This window comes from Stigmatopora argus, chromosome 8, assembly GCF_051989625.1.
Source record: "Stigmatopora argus isolate UIUO_Sarg chromosome 8, RoL_Sarg_1.0, whole genome shotgun sequence".
In the NCBI taxonomy this organism is placed as follows: domain Eukaryota; kingdom Metazoa; phylum Chordata; class Actinopteri; order Syngnathiformes; family Syngnathidae; genus Stigmatopora; species Stigmatopora argus.
Genome location: NC_135394.1, coordinates 7,324,714 through 7,352,579, shown reverse-complemented (window position 1 = coordinate 7,352,579; position 27,866 = coordinate 7,324,714). Strand labels below are relative to the sequence as shown.

General features: G+C 38.4%; 1 protein-coding gene across 1 annotated transcript; it reads left to right on the top strand.

Annotated features, from left to right (window-relative positions):
* The first annotated feature begins 237 nt into the window (after positions 1-237).
* On the top strand, positions 238-27,818 carry rnf13 (ring finger protein 13). The gene is made up of 10 exons (XM_077606539.1): positions 238-431; positions 2,681-2,877; positions 4,301-4,381; positions 8,136-8,258; positions 17,578-17,665; positions 19,780-19,870; positions 19,967-20,072; positions 20,210-20,303; positions 25,879-25,959; positions 26,813-27,818. The coding sequence occupies exons 2-10, from the start codon at positions 2,764-2,766 to the stop codon at positions 27,166-27,168; spliced, it is 1,134 nt and encodes a 377-aa protein (XP_077462665.1). The 5' UTR covers positions 238-431; positions 2,681-2,763; the 3' UTR covers positions 27,169-27,818.
* Positions 27,819-27,866: the final 48 nt, after the last annotated feature.

Genomic DNA, 27,866 nt, shown 5'->3' with positions numbered 1-27,866 from the left:
GCAATTAGTAAGTGGTTTTCCAACAGATGGGAGATGGTAAATTGTCACCTATAGGGATTTATTAATGTGTATGTTATTAAGTCAGTGTGAACGTCACACTGGATGTGCTCGCAGCTCAAAATGTTTTTTTCCCTGTCGTCACGTGTACAAAGTGTTTACGTCTGGAGTCATTCCCGGGGGAAAAAAACATGATTGACATCGATTTTAGCCAATCAGAGCTTTTGCGTCGGTGCGCGCGTGTGGCGGAAGTTAGTACTTTCACAATAACCGAGAAAATAGCGGACTAGGGTTTTGCGGTTCGACTCCAGCGTTCGAACGGGATGAGTCGCCACCCCGATCGATGTCGATCCTTCGTGTGACTCAGAGCGAGATCTTGCGATGTCTTCCGTCGGAACTTAAATAGGATAAGATAAACATCGCTGAAAATCGAGGTAAAGACTCCCTCCTAGCTTAGCTGGGTTAGCGCCCTACTAGCTGGGGCTAGAATTAAGGAACGCAGTTTTTTTCCCATGCAATGGCACGTGTAACGCGTCTTCTGACATTTATTTATACGTATCCCAGCACATAAAAGGCAACGATTTCTTATCTATGTTTCACTGATTGTCATTCCATATATGGACATTTGCGGTGTTTTTTTAATAGGCGTCTGAGATTTATTCATCATCATCATCATCATCAACATCGTCAAAACCTCAGGTTCTGATTTTATTTTCAACAAACTGCTTTGTTACATTTCATTATGGTTATAATTGATTGCAAGTCACTTGACTTTTTTTGTCATCTGCCCATAGCTGTCATGTGGTAGAAATTTCAGTTCCCTTTTATTCCCCATTTCAACAGGTATATGTATTGTGCCTATAAATGCAGAAATATGTTAAACGCTACCCAAGACTGCTTACATTGATTTGTGTATCAGTGTTAATCGGTTAGTTTTTAAATAGTACTATCTATTGCAATAACGGCTTTCCTACTAGGATTTGCTTTAGGCCTAATTCTCATAATTTCAAATGAGCTATGACATTTTTGGAGGATGAACCCAACATTAATTTCCATAGAAGCAGTCGAACTGAACTTGCGTATAAATGTGAAATTACTTAATAAAAATCCAAATTATGAATGTGAAATTACTTAGTAAAAATCCAAATTATATTAAGTAAAAAAATGTTAATAAATATAACCTTCCCAGCCTACAATTAGAACTATTAAACATTCGCAATCAAGTAATACTAAGAGACATATTCAATATTATTTTTTTCTTCTGAAAATGCAGAGCACAAAACAGGAATTAGAAAAACTAGACATCAAGTTTAACACAATTTTTGTTCTCAGCAGATAATATTAAAATATTTGTTCTCTTGATCCCCTATGTCACACAAATGTTGATGAAGCAACATTCCAAATGATCAACAAATGACAATTACATAATTCAGCTCTTTTATGATCTTTTCTCATGTACAGTTGGATAATTGAGGCAAGGCGGCCTCCATAAAATATTTGTGGCATGAAAGAAGTGTAAAACGGAAACTATAGCAAAAATTCCATTTTTGTTGTATGGAAATTTGGATGCTTTTCCAAAAAAAAAAGAAGCAAAATATGTAATTCAAATAATAGGCAAACTAATATACATAATATATATATAATACATATGTATTAATTTGGAATGCGGGTTTAGATTTTTTTTAACATCAAATTTTGTTTTGTATCGCATATTTTTGCTGTGATTGGCTCAACACCAATTCAGGGTGTCACCCACCTGGTGCCCATAGTTAGCTGGAATAGGCTCCAGCACCCCCGCGACCCTTGTGAGGGTAAGCGGTTCTGAAAATCAATGTATATATTTTTGGGCTGTATATTATATTATGCTGTTTGGATTTTACCTCCCAAAACCAAAATGTTTTTCAATTACTGTGCTCAGATCACCGTGAATTTCGCAACATTTAATGATTTTTTGTCTGAAACAAAGTGCTCAATAGGAAAACAAAGAATGCACATCTTATTGTTTCATTAAAAAGAGTCACTTTATATAAATCTGGTGGTTTACAGTTGATTCTTAGTACTTTGAAAGTAGCCACTGAGTCATCTGGGTGGAGTAGCCTTGGCTCCATTAACATGATCTAAAATTATACACAGAGTGTGACATACTTAGAACCATGGAATCTTTAACTCGTTACTTGTACTTTAAATTATGTAAAGTTTAAAAGGTCTATGGCAAATAAATGTTGCACATTTTTTTGTCCGAAAATACAATAGGAGGTGAACTCTCTCAAAACCAAACATTTGACTAATGTTTATTATTAAAAACAAAGGAAACAAAGGAAAAAAACACACACAAAATAACAACAAAACCAAAAAATATTTACTATATAATAATATTGGTAGATGCACAGGTTATTTGTACGTGTGGAAATCTAAAAGATGTAAATATCTTGTCAGTAGATGTTACTGGCGTAGATAGGGACGCAGTATTTGGATTAGATGCACAATTTTCAAAAAAATATTTGAACTTAGATCATTTCCATGAACATTTTACAACAAATGAGTTGATATTTTAGTAAAGTAGTGCACTCATGTTTTCTTTCACACACAACTGATTAATAACCACACTTAATGTAATGAAGTGACTTATTAGTAATGGTCAACCCCATCTGTTTTCCTTAAACTTAAATTTGGTGTTTTTCAGCTCTGACAACAACTGATGCTGTATCACGGTGCATGTTCATGAGTGAGCGGTTTTGCAGCTGAGCGTTGCAGCGTGATGCCAAGATGCTGCTGTCCCTGGGAATGCTTATGTTGTCGGCAACGCAAATCTACACAATCTTCACCGTCCAACTCTTTGCTTTCCTCAACCTGCTGCCCGTTGAGGCCGACATTTCCGCTGTAAGTCAATCTCAATGCAAGGCCTCACATTAGACTACAGTTAAAGTGCTCTCTTTGTGGACGGTATTTGCAAGAGGACTGGCTACACAGTATGTGAGTGTTTACTCCAATGGCTGCCAATAACAGTGACCCCTCTCACTCCCTTGAAATATGGTACAATCTTTGTGCACAAAACAAAGATGCGTACGTAATCTTAGCAATGGATAGGTTAGTACAATATTTTCACAATAGATGTGAGCGGGTAGCTATCAAAAAAGAGCTGATGATAACTGCTAGTGACTTGAACATGTCCTGAAACCTAAAAAATAATTTCAGACATTGATTTCTGCCAGTATTAAGAGAAGGCATAAGGTTTAAACACCTAAATTGTAAGACTACTGGGTCTCCAAAGAAACACCTTCGCAGCAGGGACTGGCGGGGACTGGGTCTCTAAAACTGGCAATTTTCACGGAGAACCTTGATATGAAAATCAGAAAAGGCGGAGGTAGGATTATTTAATTTTAGGGTTTTATGCGGTTACTACTCAGAAAATAAATAAAAAAACTCACAATTTTTGTCAAAAAATAACCTAGATTTAATATTTCAAAATGGTAACTATAAAAACATGATATTAATAAATAAATCAATATAAAATCAAATTTACACCGTTTTTTTTTGTGCTGCCTGACTGCAGGTTATGAATAGCGACGCTGACATCACTCTCAAGAGAAAGTCAGAGGTTGGAGTAAAGTTGAATAGGTTTAACTGTTGTTAGACACATTGTATCTTTGCTATGAATTCACCAATGTCACACAAATAATGTCCACTAATTACAAAGTGGTCATTTGTAGACCAGGGGACAAGTTGCACGCAATGTATAAATATAGTCACTCTTAACTGTAACATTACTCCTACTGAACTGTAAATGTAAACACGCGAAATATTCATACCACAAATGTGCAACATAACACTCCTGTGAGTTGAAAAAAGGGCAGAATATAACAAGTGATGCTTGTTCAAGGCCCAACAGTTCGAGGCAACGGTAGAAACTACAACTATACGGTAACTGTTCAATTTTGCTCATGTATTAGCAATGGCTATGAACACTAGAAAAGAGAGGAGTTTACACCGAGCATTACTAGATCCCATTTAAAGCACTTTGAATACAAGCAAGCAATAGGAGGAGGGCATGACATTGGGTCGAAAACAAGACAGAAAAAACTGGCACAAAAAACTGTTTTTTTTTATTTGGTCCGATTATCTCCGGTTTCTTTGGAACTGGTACCAAATTAATACCAGGAATTGGTCCCCAACCCTAGGCGCAGGTGCACTGTCAATGGAAATGGAGCCTAAAATGATTTATCTGTAGTCTTATGTAAGGATTACATGTCTGCATTACTTAAGTGTCCTAAATAGGAAATTCTTCCCTTTTGGCATCTTTCAGTACTCATTTGACAACAAAACTAAGAATTTTGACGATCTCCCTTCACGGTTTGGCTACCGACTACCTAGCGATGGATTGAAGGTGAGTCTAAAAATACCTTTTCATATATTCTATACTACATTACATTGTCATGCATCAAACACAGCCTCCCATTAAAAATGATACCATATACAACATTTAAATACAAATACTAATTGGAACTGCAATTTAATTCGTACCATTGTTAAATCTGTATTTTTTAAATATATAATATAGATCATGAAACCTTTTTGCCAATGTGGTTAACCAGTATAACCATTGCTAACTCATGTGTAATTAACCACTATATCATGCATGTTTATATGGGTAGTCTTCAGATTAAAGTAAGGCAGTCTTTGTCGGTTGGAAATAAATGAGAATTTACACCAAATGAGCAATGAATGAATTGAAAATAAATTCCAATGTTTTTTTTTGTTTTTAATTTGATAAAGTTTTAATTTCATAATAAAAAACAGCAGCATGGCCTCTTGCATCATAAGGCAACACGAGACTGGGCGGCAGGCATCGAAACAAAGCCTTTTCTGTTTTCACTTGTACAAATGTTTCTGTGTATATTCCCACGTTTCCAAGACAAAACCTAACCACCAAAACATGGAACGCAATTCTGCATAGTTACTATTTTTATTTTAGCTTCATGTTGGGAATCAAAGTATGAAATTGGATTGGATTGGATAACTTTATTCATCCCGCATTCGGGAAATTTCATTGTGATAGTAGCAAGAAAAGGCATAGTTATAAGTTAGACAGTACAGTTAAAGGCCGCAGAATAGCATAACATCAATATTCTCTTTTAACATTTGGTGATTGATGCTTTGCATTAAGTAGCAATTGTTAAAAGAAGCTTATAAATGCATATTTTCAAAATGAATAAATAAATGCATAGGAAACAACCAGTTTTAAGAAAACTTGTTGAGTTTGATGAACAGCGTGAGTGGTACGTGACCAGTGGAACAGCAAAACATGCTATGTGGTTTTGATATTTGTTCAGATATCAGAAAATGTACACCTGTATAAAAGGGGGAAACATGTATATTAATATAAATAAATAGTCTGCAACATTTGTTGTAGTTTTTATTTTATGTTTAAGGGTAAAAAGCCTTTCCACAAATAAATAGTCTCTAACATTTGTTGTAGTTTTTAGTTTATTTTATGTTTTAGGGCAAAAAGCTTTTCCACAAATAAATAGTCTGCAACATTTGTTGTAGTTTTTTTATTTTATGTTTTAGGGTAAAACGCCTTTCCACAAATAAATAATCTGCAACATATGTTGTATTTTTTTTAATTTTATTTTTTAGGGCAAAAAGCCTTTCCACATTTCATACAGAATTTTGCAAAAGGAGGAATATCCCTTGCATCTGTGTGATGTTACCTGACCACATGATGTCACCCTCAAATGTCTAGTTGGGAGTATGCAGCACTTGTCAGGTCTCTATATTGATTTCTATTCAGCAATGGCCAATGAATGAACATTTTCAAGGTCCTTAGCAGTACAGTTTTTACAACTTTACAAACTAATGCTAGACTTCTGTACTTCATATTCAACATTTCATGAATAAAAATGTGTCTAATTTGGATTTTTTTTTTCATTCTAATGGTTTTTCCTATTCTTAAATGCCGAGACTGTATAAAGCCATGTTAAACTCTCCATGGATTTGATCTAAGAGCTTTCAGTCTCTTTAAATTTGGCATGATTGGTAGTAAAAGTTCTACATGTCATGCCAGACTGCCGTCTTGTCAGTTTTCATTCTTTTTTCTCAGGTTTACCAGCGACAAAGTGTTGAAACCCACATAATGCACTGCCCCTTCCTACTCTGTCATTTCTGAGCAACAGCTCCCATAACCCTATTTGGTCAACAAAGGGCCCTTTCCTCTACTGTAGATCCATATTTGTCATACAGAGGGCGCTCTTACCACAATTTCCACAGTTAGTACAGCAAAATAGGTGCGCCAGTGGAGGAAGTAGCTAGTGGTTATGGTGGCATGTGGCCAAGGTGCTTGGTAATTACTCACATCCTCTGTTTGATATGCACTTTACAACTTTGCTCAATTTATGCAAAACTAACTTGGTATCCTAATAGATTTGTGTAAAGATAGCTTTGGTGTGAGTGTGTAAGTGTAGGGGTGCTCACTCGCCTTGTGAGGAAGAGAGGAAATGCTGATGATCTACTTTAAAAAAAAAATTATCTCGAAGGGTGCTTGACTTCCCCACACTTCCTGTTGAAACAGCATCTGACACTTATAGAGGCGCTTATGGTACACAAACGCGCACATATAAAACCAGTCTTTTGCTTGCAGTGGTCAGGTTTCTATAGGACTCTATAAATGGTTAGTTGCACCCTGATACTTGTAACATTGGTATTTTTGTAAACTGGTTTAATTTCCCTACATTGTTGTGGCAGTCTCTTGTTTTATTGCTCTACTTAGTCCTAACACTCCTCTCTCTTGTTCTGCACCTCATGAGACACGTAATAGTGTGTTGGAAATTAGACTTAGACATGGACCCAGACTTCTAGGGTGGAGGAAGTAATTACAGATTTGAATCTCAACCGGTTAGAATCCTTTAATATCCAGCCAGCCAGCCAACCAGTTTCTTTCCTCTTTATCCGCGATCTGGTTGTGTGAATAACAGTTTCGGCATGGAACCCCAGACATCCTTTTACTCAGTGAGTTAATTCTAATCCTCCAGGAGGATCCCAAGGCATTACACCGGGACTTCCTCCTAGTGGGACGTGCCCACAACGCATCTACAGGGAGGAATCCATGAGGGCATCCTAACTTAATCCCCAAGCCGCCTCCTGGATTTCAAAGCTTCTGACCCAATATCTCTAGGAGATAACCTGTGGAAGTTACTTGTTTTTGGCTATTTTGTCCTGTCGTTTTCTTTCACTTAGGGCCCCATTGTTTCTTTTCATGCAGTGTGAATAGAGCAATTTCAGTTTATATTTCTGTGATGCGAACGCCACATGACTGCGACCTGTGCATCATCAACAAGTGAAATACGTCACCAATGTTTGACAAAACAAATGGCAGACACAAACAAGCAATGGACCAAGTGCAGAATAAAATATTCAACCATGCCATGAAAGCATAACAATGGAAATCTTACTTTGGTAAACACTGTGACAAATGACAGAGGCATTGCATTCATTATTTCCCACATGAATGACTGCACAAAAAATGGGAATTGAAAAAATCAGAATTGAGCATCTCACTCGATTCTTAATGTTAAGTAAGCTAAACATTTCAGACCAATCGACACTTCCGCTTTTGCTATAGGGACTTTTTTTAGTAAGGTCGGATCCTCATCTATTTGAAGAGGAACTTCCTCCGTCCATTTATTTTCATATCGCTTATCACATATCATCCTTTTTGGGTTGGAGTGAGTTTACCCTAGCTGACTCTGGGCCAGAGGTCATCAGTCAAAGATAGAAAAACATCCTGTCATGCTTACATTTATGCCTTTGGACAATTGACAGCCTTCAATACACCTGGCATGAATGTTTGAAATGTGGGAGGGAGTTGGAGTGGAGAGAGCACACAAAAGAGCCAGAATGTGAATAGAGAGCACGTGTTTACTCTACCTAGGAACACCCAAGCCAAGATTTGAACTCCAAACTTTTTGAATTTGGTTAAAAACAACAACAACAACAACAATAACCACAATGTCATATTTTAATAAATTAACTGTAGCTGCTCTATCAAGGTCAATATAACTGTGTCTGGTGTAATATATTGTGGTCATCTACAACCCTGTATTTTTTAATATGCTAACTAATGATGTCATCGAACTCTGTAGGGTTTCCTGATTGGTGCACGACCAGCAAATGCATGCGAGCCCATCGAGCCTCCGCCCAGGGACAACTTGACGGGTGCCTTCATTGTCCTCATCAAACGCTTTGACTGCAACTTTGATATTAAGGTATTGCTTCTGGTGCATGTATGTTAATATGTGCAGCTTTGAATACAGTGGTACCTTAACTTAGAAGTGCCCCATCTTATTATTTTTTTCATTTTGAATATTGAGTTTTTTGTCTTCCTTAGTGTTGCTTTAGTAGGCCACGGCCCTTAAAATTACACATTCAATGGAGATTTTCTCTAGTACATTTTTGTTGTTGTTTTGGTTTTATAGGGTCTTGAACGAAACATTTTTTTGTGTTTTTATAGGGTCTTTAACCCGTTAATGACTCATTGAGAATAACTGATTTGATATACAAGTAAACAGAGTAACAAGCTTGGTCATAGAAAAAATTAAACTTGTACTCAAGCTAATGTATCTCCCACTATATTTTTTTGCCTTTTTCAATCACACAATAACACTTAAATGGCTCCTGAATAATCATTATTACAGCTGCAGAAAGGCTTTGTGTTGAGTGTTTAATAAAAGTTACTGTAACAGTTGTGTTATTCTGCTTGTCACTACTCAACGTTTGAGATCTAGCTTGTCTAAAACGAGCACAAAAACAGGAAGTGGTTATATCTCGCAAGCCAGCATATCCATAGGTGCCTGTCGCTGTCTTATGAACCCAATTCATGCTGAACATTGATTACTGAACATTGAAATGTGTGCTTAATATAAACCACATTCCCAAAACAGTTGATAAACATACACATTTTAAATACAGGTTGAATGTGTTTATGTGGAAGTGCTCAATTTCAATATTTTATTCATACTATACCTTTGATGACAGGTCAAAACTTTAAATGGAGAAAATCATTTGAATGGAAAGGTTTTTATTTTTAATTCCCGAGTGTCTACAAGTCTTTAACGAATCTCCTCTTTATGTCTTCAAGCGTCTGGGGACAGAGAAAATCCGTTTATATTCTATTTTAAATCCAATATTGGGATTTGGCACTTTTTCTTTTTTGACAATTTCATAGCATCCCAAACTTTTTGGAATCCATTTTGTAAACGTTGCATCAAAATTGTGGTCAAAGTGAAGTGAAAAGGCATAGCTGAGGGGATGTGGAGGAATGAGCAAAGTTGGCTTCTTATAACAAACACCTCAACCATACACGTGAACGCAAATACGCAGGTGCAATCACTGTGATGGCAAAATGACCAGACATAATTTGCATCACATCTCATTTGAATATAGTGAATTCTACAGACGCAATGTAGAAGGGACTAGCAAAGCATGCTCTCGTGTCTACCATATACCTATTGTCTACTTTTCAATTATACTTTCTTCTTTGGATGAGCTTCACCCCGTGACGGACGTTTGGTCGCCGGACTTTTGGTCGCGGACGTTTGGTCGCCCGGACCCAAACAACCGGCGACCAAAAGTCCGGCGACAAAACAAGGTAAAACAACACGGTCTACCCATCAATAAAAGCCAACAATGGCCCTGAGCAGTTTCACTGAGCGGACGTGTGAGTGGGTAAGAGTTTGTATGTACATGCGTTGTCCCTTTAAGAAGCCACGTCAGTCAGGGTCTTAACAAGTTCTCCAACAAAAAACAATAAAAGTACGGGAAATTTGGAGCTTTTCTTTAGCCTAATAATTAATAGGGCATTAAGTATGACTAAATAATAATTTGCAGTTTGTATTTAGGGAATTTGAGCAACAATTTTAAATGGTAATTATCAATAACCTTCCGGGCGACCAAACGTCCGGCGACCAAAGGGCCGAGTACCGCTTCACCCTCCCTCTTAGCCATTTATTCATAACTTCACTTTATTTTCGACACTTGTTTAAGGAACTTTCTGACAGTAAAGCTTGTCTGCCAATTTTACTCCTTCGTTCTTTTTGAATGACCTTATAAGGCCTTGCATCATAACCCCACACACACACACAGTTTGTGTTGCCTTTTGACTGTGAGGAAATTTATTGTTTGAAACCATTTAATCAAGTCCTGGCAAATCTCCCCACAGACTAGACATTAACAAACACGCACACACACAGGCATTTGGAAGTCAGGGTTTAGCTCAAATGTCCCCACATTCCTAAAATATTTCCACAACCAAGACGTACCGGAAACGGGCTGGAATATGATAATATTTCACTTCACGTATGTTGCTCAGTCGCACAGAAAAAGTCTTGATTGTTGTTAGTCTCTAAGATACATTCACGTGTGAAGTCAGACGATTTGTTGTAACATATGCCCTTAAAGATGGTCTGGATTTGTGTCAAGGCGGAATTTGTGATTTGATAGGAAATAATATTACTGTTTGTCTACTCCAAGGTATATTTAAGGGAATTTTCTGATCCATACAGCAAGTGATTTATAAAGGAAAATCTTGAAAATCATCGTGTGTATCTAAAGTTTTCTTACAGCGTACCAGTATATTGTCACTGGTTTGTGTTTTTTTATATGCATGTATCAGACTCATATAGCTTTCCCCACATACAGTACCTTAGCTGACCTGAAAGAGATGCGGGTTGAACAGGAAACCATATACCCCACTACCCTTTTTCCTTCCTTCATTGTCAGATCCTTTTCAGAATGACTGTCTCCGTAACGCATGTTCGTGTCTATACACGTGAGGACATAATGTTCGAGGTATGTGGTATGAACAGTTGAGGCCAGAAATTTTGAAACATGTTTGTTGGGCTTGGTCATCATTTTTTTGCGCTTGCAAATAAAGTCAGCAAAACCCATATTGATCAACTACTACACTAAGTGCGTTAAAACTGACTTGGTTAACTCTCACTGAAATTTGCTGGGGTAGGGATAACCTTATCTACTTGAACTGATCAATTCAGTGAAGAACCAGTTTGTTTGGTTAATTGTTTATATTATGGATCTGAAAAGGAATTTAAAACAATCAAAATGACAAACTTGTAATGACCAGATAAGCTAACATTTACTTATTTAATTCTTGTTCTACTTTCTTTGTTTCATGTTTGCTGCTCGTCACAGGTTTCTTTTGGTACTGTAACTAAGTAAACACTTCGACTTGAAATTAAAAAAAATATATATATATATACATTCATTGAAAACAAATAATTATGTGGCTCACACTTGTATTATCACTTTAGTGCCGCAATTATGAAAAGGACAATGGCCATGACAAATCATATAATCAGAGGGTGGTTTGGCTCTCGTATCTTCATTCATGGTTCTTTATTATCAATTTTGAATTAACCTTTTATAGCCCAAACCACTAAATAGTAATTGACAGCAAGTTAAAATGATTTAAACTCCCCTTTACATACATTTGACCATATAGGGTTATTCATACAGCTCACCACATTTGAAGTGAAAAAGTAAGCAATCATATAATGATCTCTACCAAGAGCAAGTTTCAACAGGACAATTTATTCATTGAAATTGTGTCTGCAGGGCAACACAAACGCACTTCTGCATATCTTTTGGGAGTGGCAGTGTAACTTCCTCTCAGTTTTTTTTTTCATCGGCAGATCAAATATCTCTGAAAGTCTTATGTTGACAAAGGTGTGGCCTATAGGGACAAATTTTAAGCACCACTCTAATCTGGTTGTGAGTAGACCTAATCATTTTGTAGGGTAACAAAGTCTGTTTCTGCTGCGCTGACCTCAAATCCTCAGAGCAATAGACACTAACAAACACATACACATTTAGCTTTTATTAAAGTGATGATCTAGCTCCCTGCACCCGCTCTCTCAGTCTTATGACTACGGCTGACTGGATGTATGACTTGTGAATGTGTTTCCCTCCTGATTCTTCAAGATGTTGACTTGTCTTGCAATGCGTTGCGGCAACAAACAGCACAGTCTGTTCCCCAGAGTCACGGGTACTGTTTCCGTAAATATCAATTTCCACTACATGTATTTTGTGCTTTTACACATTAAAACATACAGTAAGAACAAGCTCTTTGGTATAAATTCACTGTTCTGTTGAACTGAGAATGAATTTTACAGAACGGTATTATTTTGCATTTTTAGTAAAGGCTGTTATTGAGCCATGAGATCCGAATTTATGTCTGTTATTAGAAGTATAATCAAGACATCAATTATATATATATTAAATTACTGTATTTTTCAAACTATAAATCGCACTAGCCAAAGAATACGGAATGAAGAGGAATTTTTTTTTTAAGTTGCACTGGATTATAAGTCACATTTTTGGGAGGGCCTTTTTTCATTTTACAAAACATATATTAAGGTAATAATATTAAAATGGAGAACAACAGGCTAAATGGGCATCAGTTATTCAGATGACTATAACCTAAAAAAACAACATAGGCTGTCCATGGTCAGAAAAAAAAATATATATATATATATATACACAAGTTATACTTGAGTATTAGTCTCAATCCCAGCCAAACTAAAAAAAAGCGTGACTTATAGTCTGGAAAATACGGTACACGCAGGGTTTATATAGTCAGTTAGAGTCAGGCCTTCCAATTGTGCACATTCATGTCACAGAGTCCAACTGATTATGCAATATATCTTGCCACATCTGATAAACGAATTATCTCTTTCGACACCTAATATGATTATGGATCCAATCCACCCCCCAGACAAGTGTGAAAAAATAGGAATTGTGCTCTGTGGTTACGCCACAAACAAAACAATCATTTCAAATAGTAAAATAAAAAAAGAGTTATGCGTGATTACCGGTGAACTGGAGTCCTCCTTGGAATTTGCAGTTATATTGAACCCTTTATCTAATCAGTTCCCTGGACCTTGGAACTAAAAAACCTTCGCGAAATTCTCGTGAAACTGAAGGAGAGGTGGATAGTTCGGAGCAAGACCAAGTGATGGAGGAAAAAATGGAATATAGTTTAGAGAAGGGGTGGGCAAACCCGTCCTCAAGAGCCACTGTGGGTGCAGCGAATTGAAAATATATCCTTCAAGCCACAAATCATTAACAGCCATTAAGCGTATTTAGATGATTTAGATTTCTATTTTTTCACCCCGACAAATGAAACCAAACCCACACCAACAAGTTTACAAAACTATCAACATATCTGGACAATAGTCTATACGGTTGCACCTATGGGTTTTTGTAAGCAAAACTATGGGAATTGGTATTTATACAGTGTGAATAATACACAACACAGAAGCATAGAGGAGAAACTGCTAGAATGACGAAGGATAAGGGGGAGGGATAGAAAATGGCATAAGAAACCAGTGCATGAGGTGGACTGCTTAACTACATCAAGGACAAAAGGAAGAGATGATTGTGTTGTGAGAGGAGTAATCTGCGGTTATCATTGACACACAAACACACACTGGGTTCTCATGTGGCAATGATGGATGAAGCCATCTATGGCCTATTTCCACACGTGTTGCTTTAGAAAACCAGAAAGACGGTTACTCTGCGCAAGTAGCTTTTCCCCCCTCTTCCCTCTTCTAGTTCGAAACGCTTTTAATGATTATGTTTTCAAAATATTATATTTTATCACATCATTGTTTCCAAATATAAAATCCAGCAGCAGGTTTAGGTGTTTTTTTGGATCAAATTGAGGCAGAGATGGTACTATCGTGACCACATGCCATGACATGCATGTATTCTGTAAATGACTAAGATTTTTTTTTTTGCATTTAACATACATGTTAGGTGGTCCAATGAAAATTTGGCTAGATGACACTTAAGACCTTTAGCACTTCATAGAACAATTGACTATTTTAGTTTAAAAAAAAAAAACCTTAAATCTTACCCATTATTATTGTTATATTATTTTTTCAAATTATTAATCCATATAGAATATTTTTTTATAATAAGTCAAAATGGATTGCACATCTAGCTTGATTAATGGCAGCCACTCAGTTCTATGAGTGCCTTATAAGGCAAAAAAAAAATCAACATAATTTAGTACAACAACTGTATCAGATCTTTTTGCTGTTAATCAAGTTAATGATGCAAAGCTACTTTACTGAAACATGTCAAGAATGTTGTGGCCTAGACTTCGCAAAAATAATACATGCTGCCTTGAAAAAAATTGAGCAATGCAAGGATTTTAGGCGTGACATTTTTTTGTTCTTTTCCAGTTTGGAGGTTACAGAATTTGAATTTCTTTCCTAACCAGTACACGAACATCCATTTTCCCAGACATTCCATTTCTGACAGGTCATTTGATTGAATTGGCAATCCATCATACAATAGAACACCTGTTAAAAAACAATTGTGGAAAGCTGCAACCAAGTTGTGAAGTTTTAACACAATGGACAGTCATTTTTCCCCGTCTCTTTGTTTTGAAAACAGTATTGTACCCATCACATCAGCCACTAGGATAAACCTTTCCATTCATCTATCCAACTAGCTATTTGTCAGCTGTGTAAATATGCATCTGGGTATCCCTGAAGGGTTGACCGCTCAATGATGACAGGCGGGTCTTGAACCAAATAGTCTCTCACTCACAAATTTGAATAATGAATGTCTGTATAATTACACACTTAGCCCATGTTAAACCAGAAGAAACTGAAAAACACACTGTTGGCATGTGCACTGTAGTGGCTTGAGCTAAATGTCTTTCACCATGGGGGAAAGTAAAAGAAGTCATCAGGGTCATCGTTAATTGATTGCCACGGTCCGGTTTCACGTAAAGACAATTAATGGGAGCCCTGAGCATGTTTCAACTGAATGAACTGGCTTGTTTCAACTTGTGCCACATAGTATGGTATGTTGTAAGACAGTACATTATAGGAAATATTTCAAAATTGCTTTTTCTAAATACTTTTAAGAGGCACATGCAATATCACATGAACCTATATGAATATGATCCAGTCCTTAGCTTAATAGCTTATACGTTTACTTGTTTCAAGACATTCTGTTCTTAATCCAAGGGTCTCGTCATTGCCTTCGCTATTTCAAAAAATGTTCAGCTTTTTTTATTTCATTAGCATAATGTCTTTCTTTAGCTTGTCTTAAATACAAAGTGGATATAAGAAAAAACGGTCCGTCCATTAATGTACCAATAAATCACTGTAAGGTTAAACTGTGGTATTCAGTTGAACCTTGTAAGGTATGTTATATGTGTTCTTATCAGTGGTTAGAAATAACTTGCCGTTCACCTAGCTGGGGGTTCGTACAAACATTTTAATGGGTGCTTACTTGAGACAATGATCTATAGTAACTATATGAAAGCCTGCAAGTAAAGAGAAGCAATGCAGAAATGCATGTGTATTCCTAGTCTCACAAGCACTGTTTTTCTTCCCCTCTGTGAACTTCCACTTCTCATTTTCTTGTTCGCTCACTTCTGCTCTCCTTCTGAGCCCCACCCCTTTCGTCTCAGGAATGTATCAAATGTTCACATCTTTGCGGAGCCTGAATTCTTCTTAGCGAAACAAAGCAAAGTATGCAGATGACCATTATCTTTCAGTTTCTCATGAATGGTAATTTAATCTAATGCAAATGATAAAATTACCCAACGCCTCAGGGTTTGCAGATAGCTCTCCTTATCAAAACACACATGCTCACACATGTAGAATTATGCCTCATCTAGGCATCACACAGTGGCTATTCATACACTCAAACAATACACCTTCATAGCCAAACACTTGCAGTCACATTGGCACGACTGCCATACACACGGCTTCACGTATGTGTGCACGCTTGTAGAATTATAATGACACGACGCAAACAAAACACAGAGCTGTTCTGCCTAAGCATCTGTGAATGTCTTGGCACACATACACACTCGTACACAATTGGCCCGTCACAGGTTTAAATGCATTTTCTTACATTACTGTAGAGTAATTTTGCATAAAGACACTAGTCAAATCCCCTCTGCAAGATTTCCAGCCTCAGCTTTGTAGAAATCACTAGTCTAGGTATAAGAAACAGAAGCTGATCATTACTGCTGGATGACAACCATGTATATCACGTTAGTTTTTTTTTAACGAAATTCTTGGGAAAATATAATCTGCTGTTTCTCTGTATATGTCTGAATGGGGACTTGTTCCAATGTAACTCACTTTAAATTACACTTTTAAATGAACAAGATATTATTCCCCTTTCATCTTGTAACAACAGGCACAGCTGTACATATATTTTTTATTTTTATTTTTTTTATTTGACTAGTTTGGTTGTAAATAAGTCAATTGGAACATTGCCTCACTCTCTTTGTAAATGCAACAACACAAATAACTCCAAGATTATTTTGTCATATCCTATTTCCTTCTCAACATCTGCTGTCAGAAGATCGCTACAACAATAGCTGAACAGGATACGACTGCTTCTGTCCTGCATCATAGCCCCACACATGGGAGAGATGCTTTTTACAGTTTCATTCATTCGGTTTCCTGCACATCCATGACGCAGCAGTCACTGCAACAACTGGCTTGATATCCTTTACATTTTAAAACTCAGATTGTTTGGAATGCACAACCATTGTGAATATTTGTTGAGCAACTGTACAGTGCTTTTGTGTAAGCAAAGCATTAGTTTATCCAGTGCAACCTGGAAATTCAAAATAAGACCCCTGTTATTATCATGGGTTGAATACAAGAAAGTGGCAACCTCCAGATGAATTTTCTCAGCACTCCCGATATTAGTGGGCAAGGAGAAAAAACAAAGAGGGCTTGTAGTTCCATAACAAGGCACAATGTGTTGTAATTATAACATACTACTACCATGGCATACTCACATCGACCTATCTTATCATGAAACCATTCAAAATGTTGGACAAATTATTGTTCATGTGTTCTGTGTGGATGTGTATGGGCATGTTGATTATTATTGTCATGGAGTGTGCTCTGGGCCTAGGGTGTGTGTGAAACAAACATGTTGGTTCTTGTACAGACTCTTGGGGAATGCGCTAACTGCATCACTATACGTATAGTTTTTGCATTACTTTTTCTACATGAAAACTTCCTAATTCTCAGCAATATACCGTACTTGGTTAGCTTTAAGTTCACCACCTTTTGTGACCACTTGCAATTTGCAGCCTATTAATCATCCATCTAAACATCTCAACTAACTGACTACAGGGATTATTTTGGTTGGTAACGATTAGCTGTTGACAAGAGAATTTTTAGAATAAAAAGAACAACCTTTGAATCGATTTTCCAATAAGGCTCAAACTCAGGGTCCACCAACTCTGGTCCTCAAGGGTAGCTATCTAATCTGTTTTCCATGTCTCCCTCCTCAAACTGTAATCAAATGATCAACTCATCAGCAATCTGCCCAGAAGCCTGATAACACTCCCGATGATTAATTTATTGAGGTCTGTTGGAGAAGGGAGATATGAAAACCAGCCTTGATAGGTGCCTTTGAGGACCGGAATTGATGACCCCTGCTCTAACGTGACAAAAATGAAGCTCTCTATTTAAAGAAATGTGAATGAATCAACTAAATGGGATTTTTTTTCAGGTCCTCAATGCACAGAAAGCTGGGTTCAAGGCAGCCATTGTCCACAATGTAGACTCTGATGACTTGATCAGCATGAGTTCCAATGATTGTAAGTGTACTAGCACTTCCTTTCCTTTGCCCTGTGTATGAGCATGCACCATCCTGCATATCTTTCTGCTTACCAACCCCATGGACAGTTGAGATAAGGAATCCTACTCAAGTTCTGAGATGTTTTCTCGGAATGCTGCAATACCCTGCAGCAGTTCGGCACAGCCCACTTTAGTCACTATGAGCGTATCTGTCCCTCGTCCTCACTTGAAGCGGTATAGTCAAGTCATGAATTATCATAGAAATGTGGAGAACACTCTCTTGCGTATCTTCTGGCCATGTTCCTTTTTGTACCTTTTTGGAGTCATACTATATTTAAATATCTCTCCTTTCACACTTGATGAAAGTGTCTGGTACTTTCAGATACAGAAGCAATTGCTGCAATTGTTTGTACAGTGGTTGTTCAAGTGTAAAGAAGCCAAGAATGACAAAGTTGAATGCAGTTTTCCCTATGTTTTCCCACTTTGCCTGCTGCCAGTGTTTTGTGTGCAAGTTTTATTGGAATCTTGTCCAGACTCAGTAACAATTCGACATGAATGCTTCATCTATCCATATTTCAGTTTTACATCTTTTTTTGTATTCCTCCTACATTCCAAAAACATGCATGGTAGGCTGATTGGACACTCTAAATTGCCCCTAGATATGGGTGTTAGTGTGCATGGTTGCCCGTCTCCTTGTGCCCTGCCATCGGCTGGCCACCGATTCAGGGTGTCCCCCGCCTCTGGCCCGGAGACAGCTGGGATTGGGTCCAGCACCCCCCGCGACCCTAATGAGGAAAATGAGATGAGATTTTTGTAACTATATCCTGCCAAACACAGCATATAAGAAGACTTTAGTTGTCTGTCAATCTCATTCTCAATACAACCAACATTATATGCGGTGCACTAGAACAGTAAAATCATAGACCACCAACGCTAGAATGGATATAGCCATGAGAGCCACATTAGGCTACAGTGCCTCGAGAAAAAAATTAATGCTAAAATGGAAAAGGCATGCTTGGATGCAACCCCAGGTGTTCTTCATCGGAGAACAGAAGCTGATGTCGCCATGGTTAAAGCCGAGATAATGCTAGAGTCTGCTATTACTCAATTAAAGTACCCAAAGTGCGAGAAGTACACATGGGGACAATTTACATTCTCACACACCAAAGTAGTTCCTTGCCACCATGTAACCCCAAGATTGTTTGTCCTCCATTACCAGTGTTAATACACCTTCAACCAGTAGTATTACCACCATTTGCCACAAGACAAAAGGAAATGCACACTTCAAAGAACTGAAGGATTCTTACCTGGTTTAAAGACAGACTATCACATATTTTTACACACTATTTAAATGATAGAATCTTGTCAAATAGTATTCAAAAATAAACTATTAAGACTCACATAGAACAATGATGGAACTGGCCTCCGTCACTGAGAGAGAGTGAAAAATATTTGATAGATAAGCTAAAAATATACTTTTTTTTGCACACCCACCCAACAATTAAGCAACAACCACTCACTTCAGTGGCTACTTTTAACCCTCCCCCTAAGGGCAATAGTTAATGACATACCACCACTCAAGCTGGATGCCAGCATCCCTTTGCTAATTGGCCAGAACCTTTAACATTTTCACAAGGTCAAGAAGCAGCCCGGCACGACGACCCCACATGTACAACGGCATCATTATTGGTCACATTTGTCTTCATAATGAGTTACTTTTGTCTTGACAGTGCTCACAATTGATGCTCTGCAGACATACAGTATTTCGGGGCAAACATATAAATCCACACATATTGTGGGCTAATACATTTGTTAAGCAATTCACTTGACAAAGGTGGAAAGCCCTTTATACCCACCAAGTTTGGTACAGCATGGTCCCGCTTGGCTATTCTCGGCTTCACCTTATTTGCCAAAATGAAACATCGGAAATAAGACTTCAAGTGGAAAGAGCAATGAGGGGACAAATTTTCACACTCGGGACTAGTGGCTCTAGCCTCACATCAAAACAGTTTGTAAAAAGCCATGCTTTGCTCCCCACTTGTTTTTTGCATGAGACTTTAATAGAATCAACACTGATTACCGCATATTGAACAGAACTCAAGTTAAGTTTTCTCTTTGCATTTTCTGTTTCTAGTGGACGTGATGAAACTGATCGATATTCCATCTGTGTTTGTCAGCGAAGAGACAGGCAACTCTCTGAAAGAAGAATACCTATTTGAGAAAGGGTACATTGATGTTAAATATAGTACATATGCGAGGGGGCTTATTAACGGCTGGTGTAAATGAACTTGTCTTTTATAATTTTTGACTTGACTTTTTAGGGGCCGTTTGATCCTAATGCCTGATTTCAGCCTGCCACTTGAGTACTACTTGATCCCCTTCCTCATCATAGTTGGAATATGCCTCATCCTCATTGTTGTCTTCATGGTAGGTGCCTTGTTGGAATAAAGCTCCAATGGATCCAATGACTCTCCAATGAACTGCTATTTATTTATGTGTAGTGCTACTGAAGCGACATATTATTTAGTAATGAGACATTTTTCTTATGTATTCCTTGTGCCAAGATCACAAAGTTTGTTCAAGATCGGCACAGGGCACGTAGGAGCCGCCTACGCAAAGATCAGTTGAAGAAACTTCCAATCCACAAGTACAAAAAAGGTAATAATCCTTTTCCCATTGGTTACATATTGTGAAGATTTTTCTCGATACTGCATGTGGTTTTTCACAATTCGATCCAGATGAGCGTGATCATCTATGCACTCTGACACATCATTCTTCTGCCTTAGTGCTAAGAGGATTATTATAGTCTAAAATGTTTTTTTTCTTTATAAGCTCTCCCTTGGTGATCCGCGGTATTCCATATGCAGAGTGAACACATGACTGTAAAATTGGGTTTCTTGGAGTTGAGTGGAAACAGTTGATTAGTTTGATAACACGTTAGATGTTTTTTGTACAATTTGGACAGTTAATCCTGGTTTGGCTCAGAACACCCTTCTCCGATTAGGCATAATGTGTCAGCTATTTAAAAAAAATAATAATAATAACAATATATATTACATTTTTTTATATGTCAAAGCAAACATGCATTTTCCACAAAAACACAACCATAAGGGGCATATGGCTTTGTGCAATGTGTTCAGAGTGGAACAAAAACAATGACTTCTTCCTTTATTCCTAGTTGTACTTCACAGAGTTTTGATTTTTAACGTGCAGTAATACTTTCTGCCACTTCACGGTTGGACTATTGTGGATTCACCAGATCGCGAATTGGATCCACCAAATATAGATTAAAAGTTTATCGTGCAAGAAAAATAATACAAATGTCACAGTTGTAGAATATTTTGTTGGCCACTAGGGCAATGACTACATTCAAGAGTTAAATAATAGTACAGAGAGAGTTGTCCAAATATAATATTAAATAGACACTGTCGCTTCATCATGGATATTCAACTATTGCAGCAGGTCTCGGAACCTATTAATAGTGATGAACAAGGTATTACTGTAATGGTTTGCCATAATTGTGCAAATTGAGGAGGTTATGAGCCGTGCTGTTTGTTGTTATGTGTTGCTAAATTGATGTTTTGGCACGTGACGTGAATTTGAGGTTTCCTTTTTCCACCCTAATGATTAGGCGATGCGAGAATTTTTCATTCTTTTGCCAGTCATATCAGCTGAGTCAGAATATTGGCTGACAAGGAAGACATCAAATGTGAGCTTAATCGCATCTAAAGCAGGCTTGCTTGGATGGGAACCAAATGCTGAATTGGTGTGTGTAGAGGGCGAGTGAGCAATTATGTGTGTTTATTTGATGAAGACTGCTAAGGGAAAGCCAGCTAATTTAAAACATATGGAGCAAAGCAGTATTAGCCAATTAAAGTTACTTAAATCCAGGACTTTTTGGAACCAAGTAGTGTCATTAAATCCCCAAATCATGAATTTGTACTACATCTTAATTATTTTCTTTCCAGTTATAGAGTCATGAATTCTTGACATTATCTAAAATGTAGTCCTTAACCTGACACTATAAAATAAATTGACAGAGCCTGAGGTTCCGTACAATACAAACTACAAGAAAATCCTAAGACCTTTTTGATGGAATCAAAAGGATTTGGCTTGTGGCCATATCTTCCTCTCCGAACACAAACTTTCACTATAGCACGTGCCCCTGCGATACTATATTATCACTTCACCTCTGGTTTTAAGCAGTCTCTCCTTTTCGCTTCCATTTGTTGCGAGTGTGCGTTAACACGTTTATGGGAAATGTAATTATTTCCCTGTGTTCCTAGTACAGGCATGTGACAGACATTTTTAGTCACTTGTACTCAATTCAACTATGCATGAAGTAGAGTGTAGTGTATACGATGGCTAATGTATGACCAAGTAAACCATGCGAAATTGGTTTTACTGATTTGAAGTGTAAATAAATGACGAGTTGCCGGAGGTCTTCATGCTTGGCTGAAGGGAAAGACAAAAGTACTGCTTTGCATTATAGTTCCATTTCATTTCAACCTTGACTTTGCTTAGTCATGTTTCCCATTGCTAGGAATTCACAAATGGATTGTATTTTTCATCTTTTAGAAGTAGTAGTTTTGACTATTTTATGTTCAATGTTATGTGCACTGAAAAAAAAGCTTTCTAAGGCATATGATAACCATTCATAAACCAATACTTTGAACTGTGCACACTAAAGCACATTAATTGTCTAATAGCTTGTGATTTCAAATTGTAGCGCTGTACGAATTACATTTGATTATAGTAACACTCCATTTTTAAATAGTCACCGTAGTCGGCAGGGCTAACGTTGACTTGGATACGTATTTCATGTGACTATCGCGATTAGGCTGTTGGAGTGTGGGTGTCCCACTTTACATTATGACCCTTCTATAGGTTCAAAAACACTCCCAGGGTCAATTGAGTGAAAATGGCCAAGGTCCAATTTCCATCGAAGGTGTACCTTCCAAAGATAGTATGCGCGAAAGTCTATGGTGCTTGTGTAATTGGTGCACAATAGCAGTGTGAGACATAGGATATTTGTCAGTACCCAGGATTATGCAACGGCAGCTGCCCTGCCTGTCATCATCACTCTGCCATGTCAACGTCTTTGGTTCCATGTGATTGCAGTGTTGCATCATCCCCACCCAGTTTTGTTGTCGACCAGGTTTCTGACGACAATCCCCATCAATTTCAAGCTTACGTCACGTATTTTACCGCTGACCTCTATCTATATCTTCCTATACACGCACACATTTGGAGAGAAGAAAATAGCTGAAGTTTTTGAAGCCCGAACACAGAGCCGCTCTTTCGTTCAGTGACACGCTGCACACTTTTGGCTGATTATCTTCCTAGCACACTTGACACTGCTCAACAGAAGTTCAGTGGGACAGGGTGCCTCCTGGGAGACGAGAATGCTGAATGAAAATTTACCGATAAATAAATAAATAAAAAGAAAAAAATAATAATAAAAGAGGTGACTGAGATGGGATGTATTAAGAGTCCTTTTTAGTAGTCTGTGTTCAAGAATGAAGGGAAAGTTGTATGTTGTCAAAAAGCGTGTGCGGTCGTTTGGTCGCCGGTCTTTTGGTCACCGTCTTTTGGTTGCTGGTCTTTTGGTTGCCGTCTTTTGGTCGTGGTCTTTTGGTCGCCCGGACCCAAACAACGGGCGACCAAAAGACCGGCGACAAAACAAGGTAAAACAACACGGTCTACGCATCAATAAAAGCCAACAATGGCCATGAGCAGTTTCACTGAGCCGACGTGTGTGTATAAGTTTGTTTGTACATGCGTTGTCCCTTTAAGAAGCTACGTCAGTCAGGGTCTTAACAAGTTCTCCAACAAAAAACAATAAAAGTCCGGGAAATTTGGAGCTTTTCTTTAGCCTAATAATTACTAGGGCATTAAGTATGACTAAATAGTAATTTGCAGTTTGTAAAAAAATCCCTTGTTGAAAACGTATCATATTAATGGCAAGTGACTTCACCGTGCTTAAACCATGTTAGAAGCTAATTATCCTCTTGTAGCACATCTTAAATTAAGATTTGCTAATAAAAACGGTCACTACATAAATACAGGGTCCTGAACTCCGACGCATTGAGCGTGTTTGTCAAACATTTCAGGCCATCTTTCAACCCCTTAACCCACACATTACATTTCTCATATTATTGTCGTAATCTAAAAACATCAGTACAATGTATAGTCCGTCTTCCGGATTCAGATTTGTGTCAAAAAGAACAAAACGTTTGGCTTCGGACAAAACTTTGCAAGTTGCAACCAAAAATTTAGACAAAATTATGAAAAACAAGACATCTGAAAGCTTTTTCAGGGTCACAAAGGGCTGGAGTCTGTCCCAGGTGAACTCCACGAAAGGCAGACTACACGCTAAGATGGTCGCCAGTCAGTCGCAGGGCACACAGGGTGGGTATTGATCCCACGTTGCCTGCACCGATGCGAGGCCAATGAACCACTGACTACACCATCAGAAACTGTCAACACAATGTTTACACTTCCTTTTTTGATTTTTGACAAGCGTCTGTGAATGCTCATGTTTTTGGCAGAGATGGCTCGCAACAAATGGAATGGACCTCTAAGCGACGTCATTGGCAGCCACTACGAGAAATGAGTCCCCTATAAAGGGTTAGGAAATTGACCTCAGGGAAACGATGTTGCTAAACAAAACAGCAACGCCTACCCAAGCACCGAAACCATCGCATGGATGATTTACGAGTGTGGAATCTTACTGCTGCCTTTCAGATGCTATTTATTGTTATGCAAACATGTTTAGACGGACCAAAAAAATACCAGATTAGATTCAATAGTTGACACCGCGCCATAGTTTAGCACTCAAATGAAACACATGAAAGATGAAGTGAAAACTTTGCCATGAAATTGAAGTTGCTGACAGTGGAGAGAAAATGAGGAATGGGGGTGGAGGAAGAAGCAGATGGTGGCGGTGAATATGACTGGGCGTCCATATAAGGCCACATGCGGTCTTGGCGTCAGCGGCAGAGGAAAACATGTTCACTTAGAGCTTACGTAAACACAGTAGCTCATAAGAGTCCAGCCCTCCCTCAAAGCAGGAAGAAACCGTGGAATTTGGACGGGGAGTCTGTTATAAATTCTTTAACTCACTTCTTGGACTGGCTTGGATGCTGGGACATGTTTGGAAAGGGCATTTTATAATTGTGAGAGTTTGAAAGTAGTCTAATTGTGCGCAATCCATTGGTGTCGCTCATACAGCATCTATGTTATCCTGTAGTCCAGGTTTTGGTGGACTTTGTTGTTAATAAATTATCATTGAAGGCTATTCAACTCACGTCGAGGCACTCACGTAGAAATCTTTGCATTTTGAAATTCTTTCCATATTTTTCTTGCATTTCATTAATTCATCATTGTGAGTTGTATTTTGATTGTGCAATGCTATCTGTACACCAAACGTTCTTTCATTTTTTCAGGTGAGTGGTTAGTGCGTCGACCGCACAGTTTTGGGGTAGAGGGTTCGATCCCATGTGGAGTTTGCATAGGTTTTTTTTACGGGTACTCCGGTTTCCTCCCACATCTCAAAAACATTCATGCTAGGCTTGTTGAACACTGTAAAGTGTTTGTAGGTATATGTGAATGGTCGTCCGACTCCGTGCCCTGCGATTGGTTGCCAACCAATTCAGTCGGGTTGTGGTTGTGAGGAGAAGTGGTTCAGAAAATGAGGGAATAAATACAATTTCTCCATTAAAATACCAACCTTAGATAAAATATATTTACAAATATATATATATATATATATATATATATATATATATATATATATATATATATATTAACAGTTGTATTATTTTCACAAAACACGTTAACAAAGTGCGCCTTGTAGTGTCGATGTTCACTCGCTTGACTTCATTGTGGGCAGTCATGGGCTCGATTCCCACAGGTGGTGGTTTGATTGGGAGTGAGGATGGTCCTTTGTCTCTTTGTGTGCCCTGCGACTGACTGGTGACCAGTCTAGGGTGTGGTCTGCCTTTCGCTCCACGACAGCTGGGTTAGGCTCCAGCAACCCCTGCAATCCTTTCAAGGATGGGCGGTATGGAAGATGAATGAATGTCAACAAATATTAATAGGTGTTCACTGTATACCTGAAGAATATGAAATCAATGACCAAATTATTTTTTTCTCAAGGCTATATATGAAGTAAAGCACCAAATGGGTTATGTATTTATGTGAATTTACAGAATATTTTATTTTTTCTCAGGAGACATCTATGATGTGTGCGCTATCTGTCTGGATGAGTATGAAGATGGAGACAAACTCCGGGTGCTGCCATGTTCTCACGGTAAGCGTTTTTGGCGTTATAGTTTGGTATATAATCTTTTTACTTTTGGGCGTCTTCTGCAGACATGCATATTCTCATGAATGTGCAGCTGACCGGATCTAAATTGAATGAGCTTTGATCTATGATTGGCCTTCGTCGGAGTGGGTGTGTTGATGGGCAACACGTGTGGTTACTTTGACACATCGTGCAGACGCGGACTACAATCTCAAGCATTGTTTGCGGCTATACAGTGGTACCTCGAGATACGAGCTTAATCCGTTCCGGAACTGAGCTCGTATGACGAGATTCTCATAACTCGAGCGGACGTTTTCCATTGAAATGAATGGAAAACAAATTAATTTGTTCCAGCCCTCTGAAAAAACACCAAAAACAGGATATTGGATTGGAAAAATGTTTTATTTCTTCTAATTCGCCATCTATTAACAAAGTATATAGAATATAGAATAACAGGAAATACAATAGTTGAGTTTACCCACGTATTGATTGTGGGTAATGAAGTTTTATTCTGAGAAAGGTTGCCATTGCCTATGGGTGTTGTGTGCACGAGTATACTTCATTACCCAGAAAGCCCTCTTTTTGCCCGCGCATGCGCGTTGTGCGTTTCCTGGTCTTAGGAGAAACTCGTCTGAATTAATCGTTCCGTGCTCGTAGATATTGTTATACAGGAAAGATATGCAAAAAAAGACCTGGCTTGGTCGCATCACGAAATTTTGATCACATGACGGGCGAATTATTCGATCGAAATTTCCGCCGTAAGACGAGAATTTTGTATGACGAGCGGTCGTATGACGAGGTACCACTGTAGTTCCAATCGAACCTCACGTAACCATTAAAGAGCTGATGTCCCCAACAGCCTACCACAGCAAGTGCGTAGACCCCTGGCTGACCAAAACCAAGAAGACCTGCCCGGTGTGCAAGCAGAAGGTGGTCCCTTCGCAGGACGACTCCGACTCAGAGGAGAGCGGGGCCGAAGAAAATGACGATGCCTCCGAGAGCACCCCGCTGCTACGCTCGCTGGCCACCACCAGCGCCCACTCCTTCGGCACCATGTCAGCGGCGTCCCGCTCCCAGCAACATGGGGACGAGGAGTCCTCAGAGTACGAGGACGACGAGCTGGACGACAGCAGTGACGGCGAGGAGGTGAACGTGGAAGTCCAGATGCGTCAGTCCGGCCCGGAAGGCTGCGATCGGAACCTGCTTCAAGCTTGAACCCCCCCCCCCCCCCCCCCCCCAATCCCCGCCGAACGTGCCGCTTCCTTTAATATTCTCTTCCCCCATGTTCAAAATGTACATTTTATTGCAAGTTGGTAAAAGGCGCATTCGGAGAATGCTGTTTTTCACTTCATGATATAACTTTAATTGCCAGAATTATGGGGGTCAAAAATGCAAGACACACTCCTACAGATGTGCACTGTATAAACAAATCATTTGTAGAAACGTTAATTATGTAATTAACAATTTTGCTTTTATTTTGTACATGCTAATGCACCTTCTATGGCTACATGTTTTCTGGCAGAATTTATGAAAAAGTCATGTAAAATAAAGTTGAACTCTATTGGACACTTTGAACTCAATGGCTGGAGTTGATGGAACTAGACGTCCAATTTTATTGGGAGGGTTAACAGCCATTTTCTGCCAACTTTCCCAGTCCTAATGAGTTGGAAGTCGAGCACCCGTCGACAACACTGAAAAATGAGAATTCGCAGCCAATCCTGCCAATTTTAAGGGAATTGGACATCTACGCCTGTATTATTGTCAATGGCAGGAAAGAAGTTAAATATTTTCGTAAACTGTCAAAAGAAAATCAGATCTTTAAATTGCTATTTAAAATTGTTTTCACAATAAAAGTGACATCTATGTTCTTGTAGCATTATTCAGTAGACCAGTATTGAATGTTTTGAGTACAG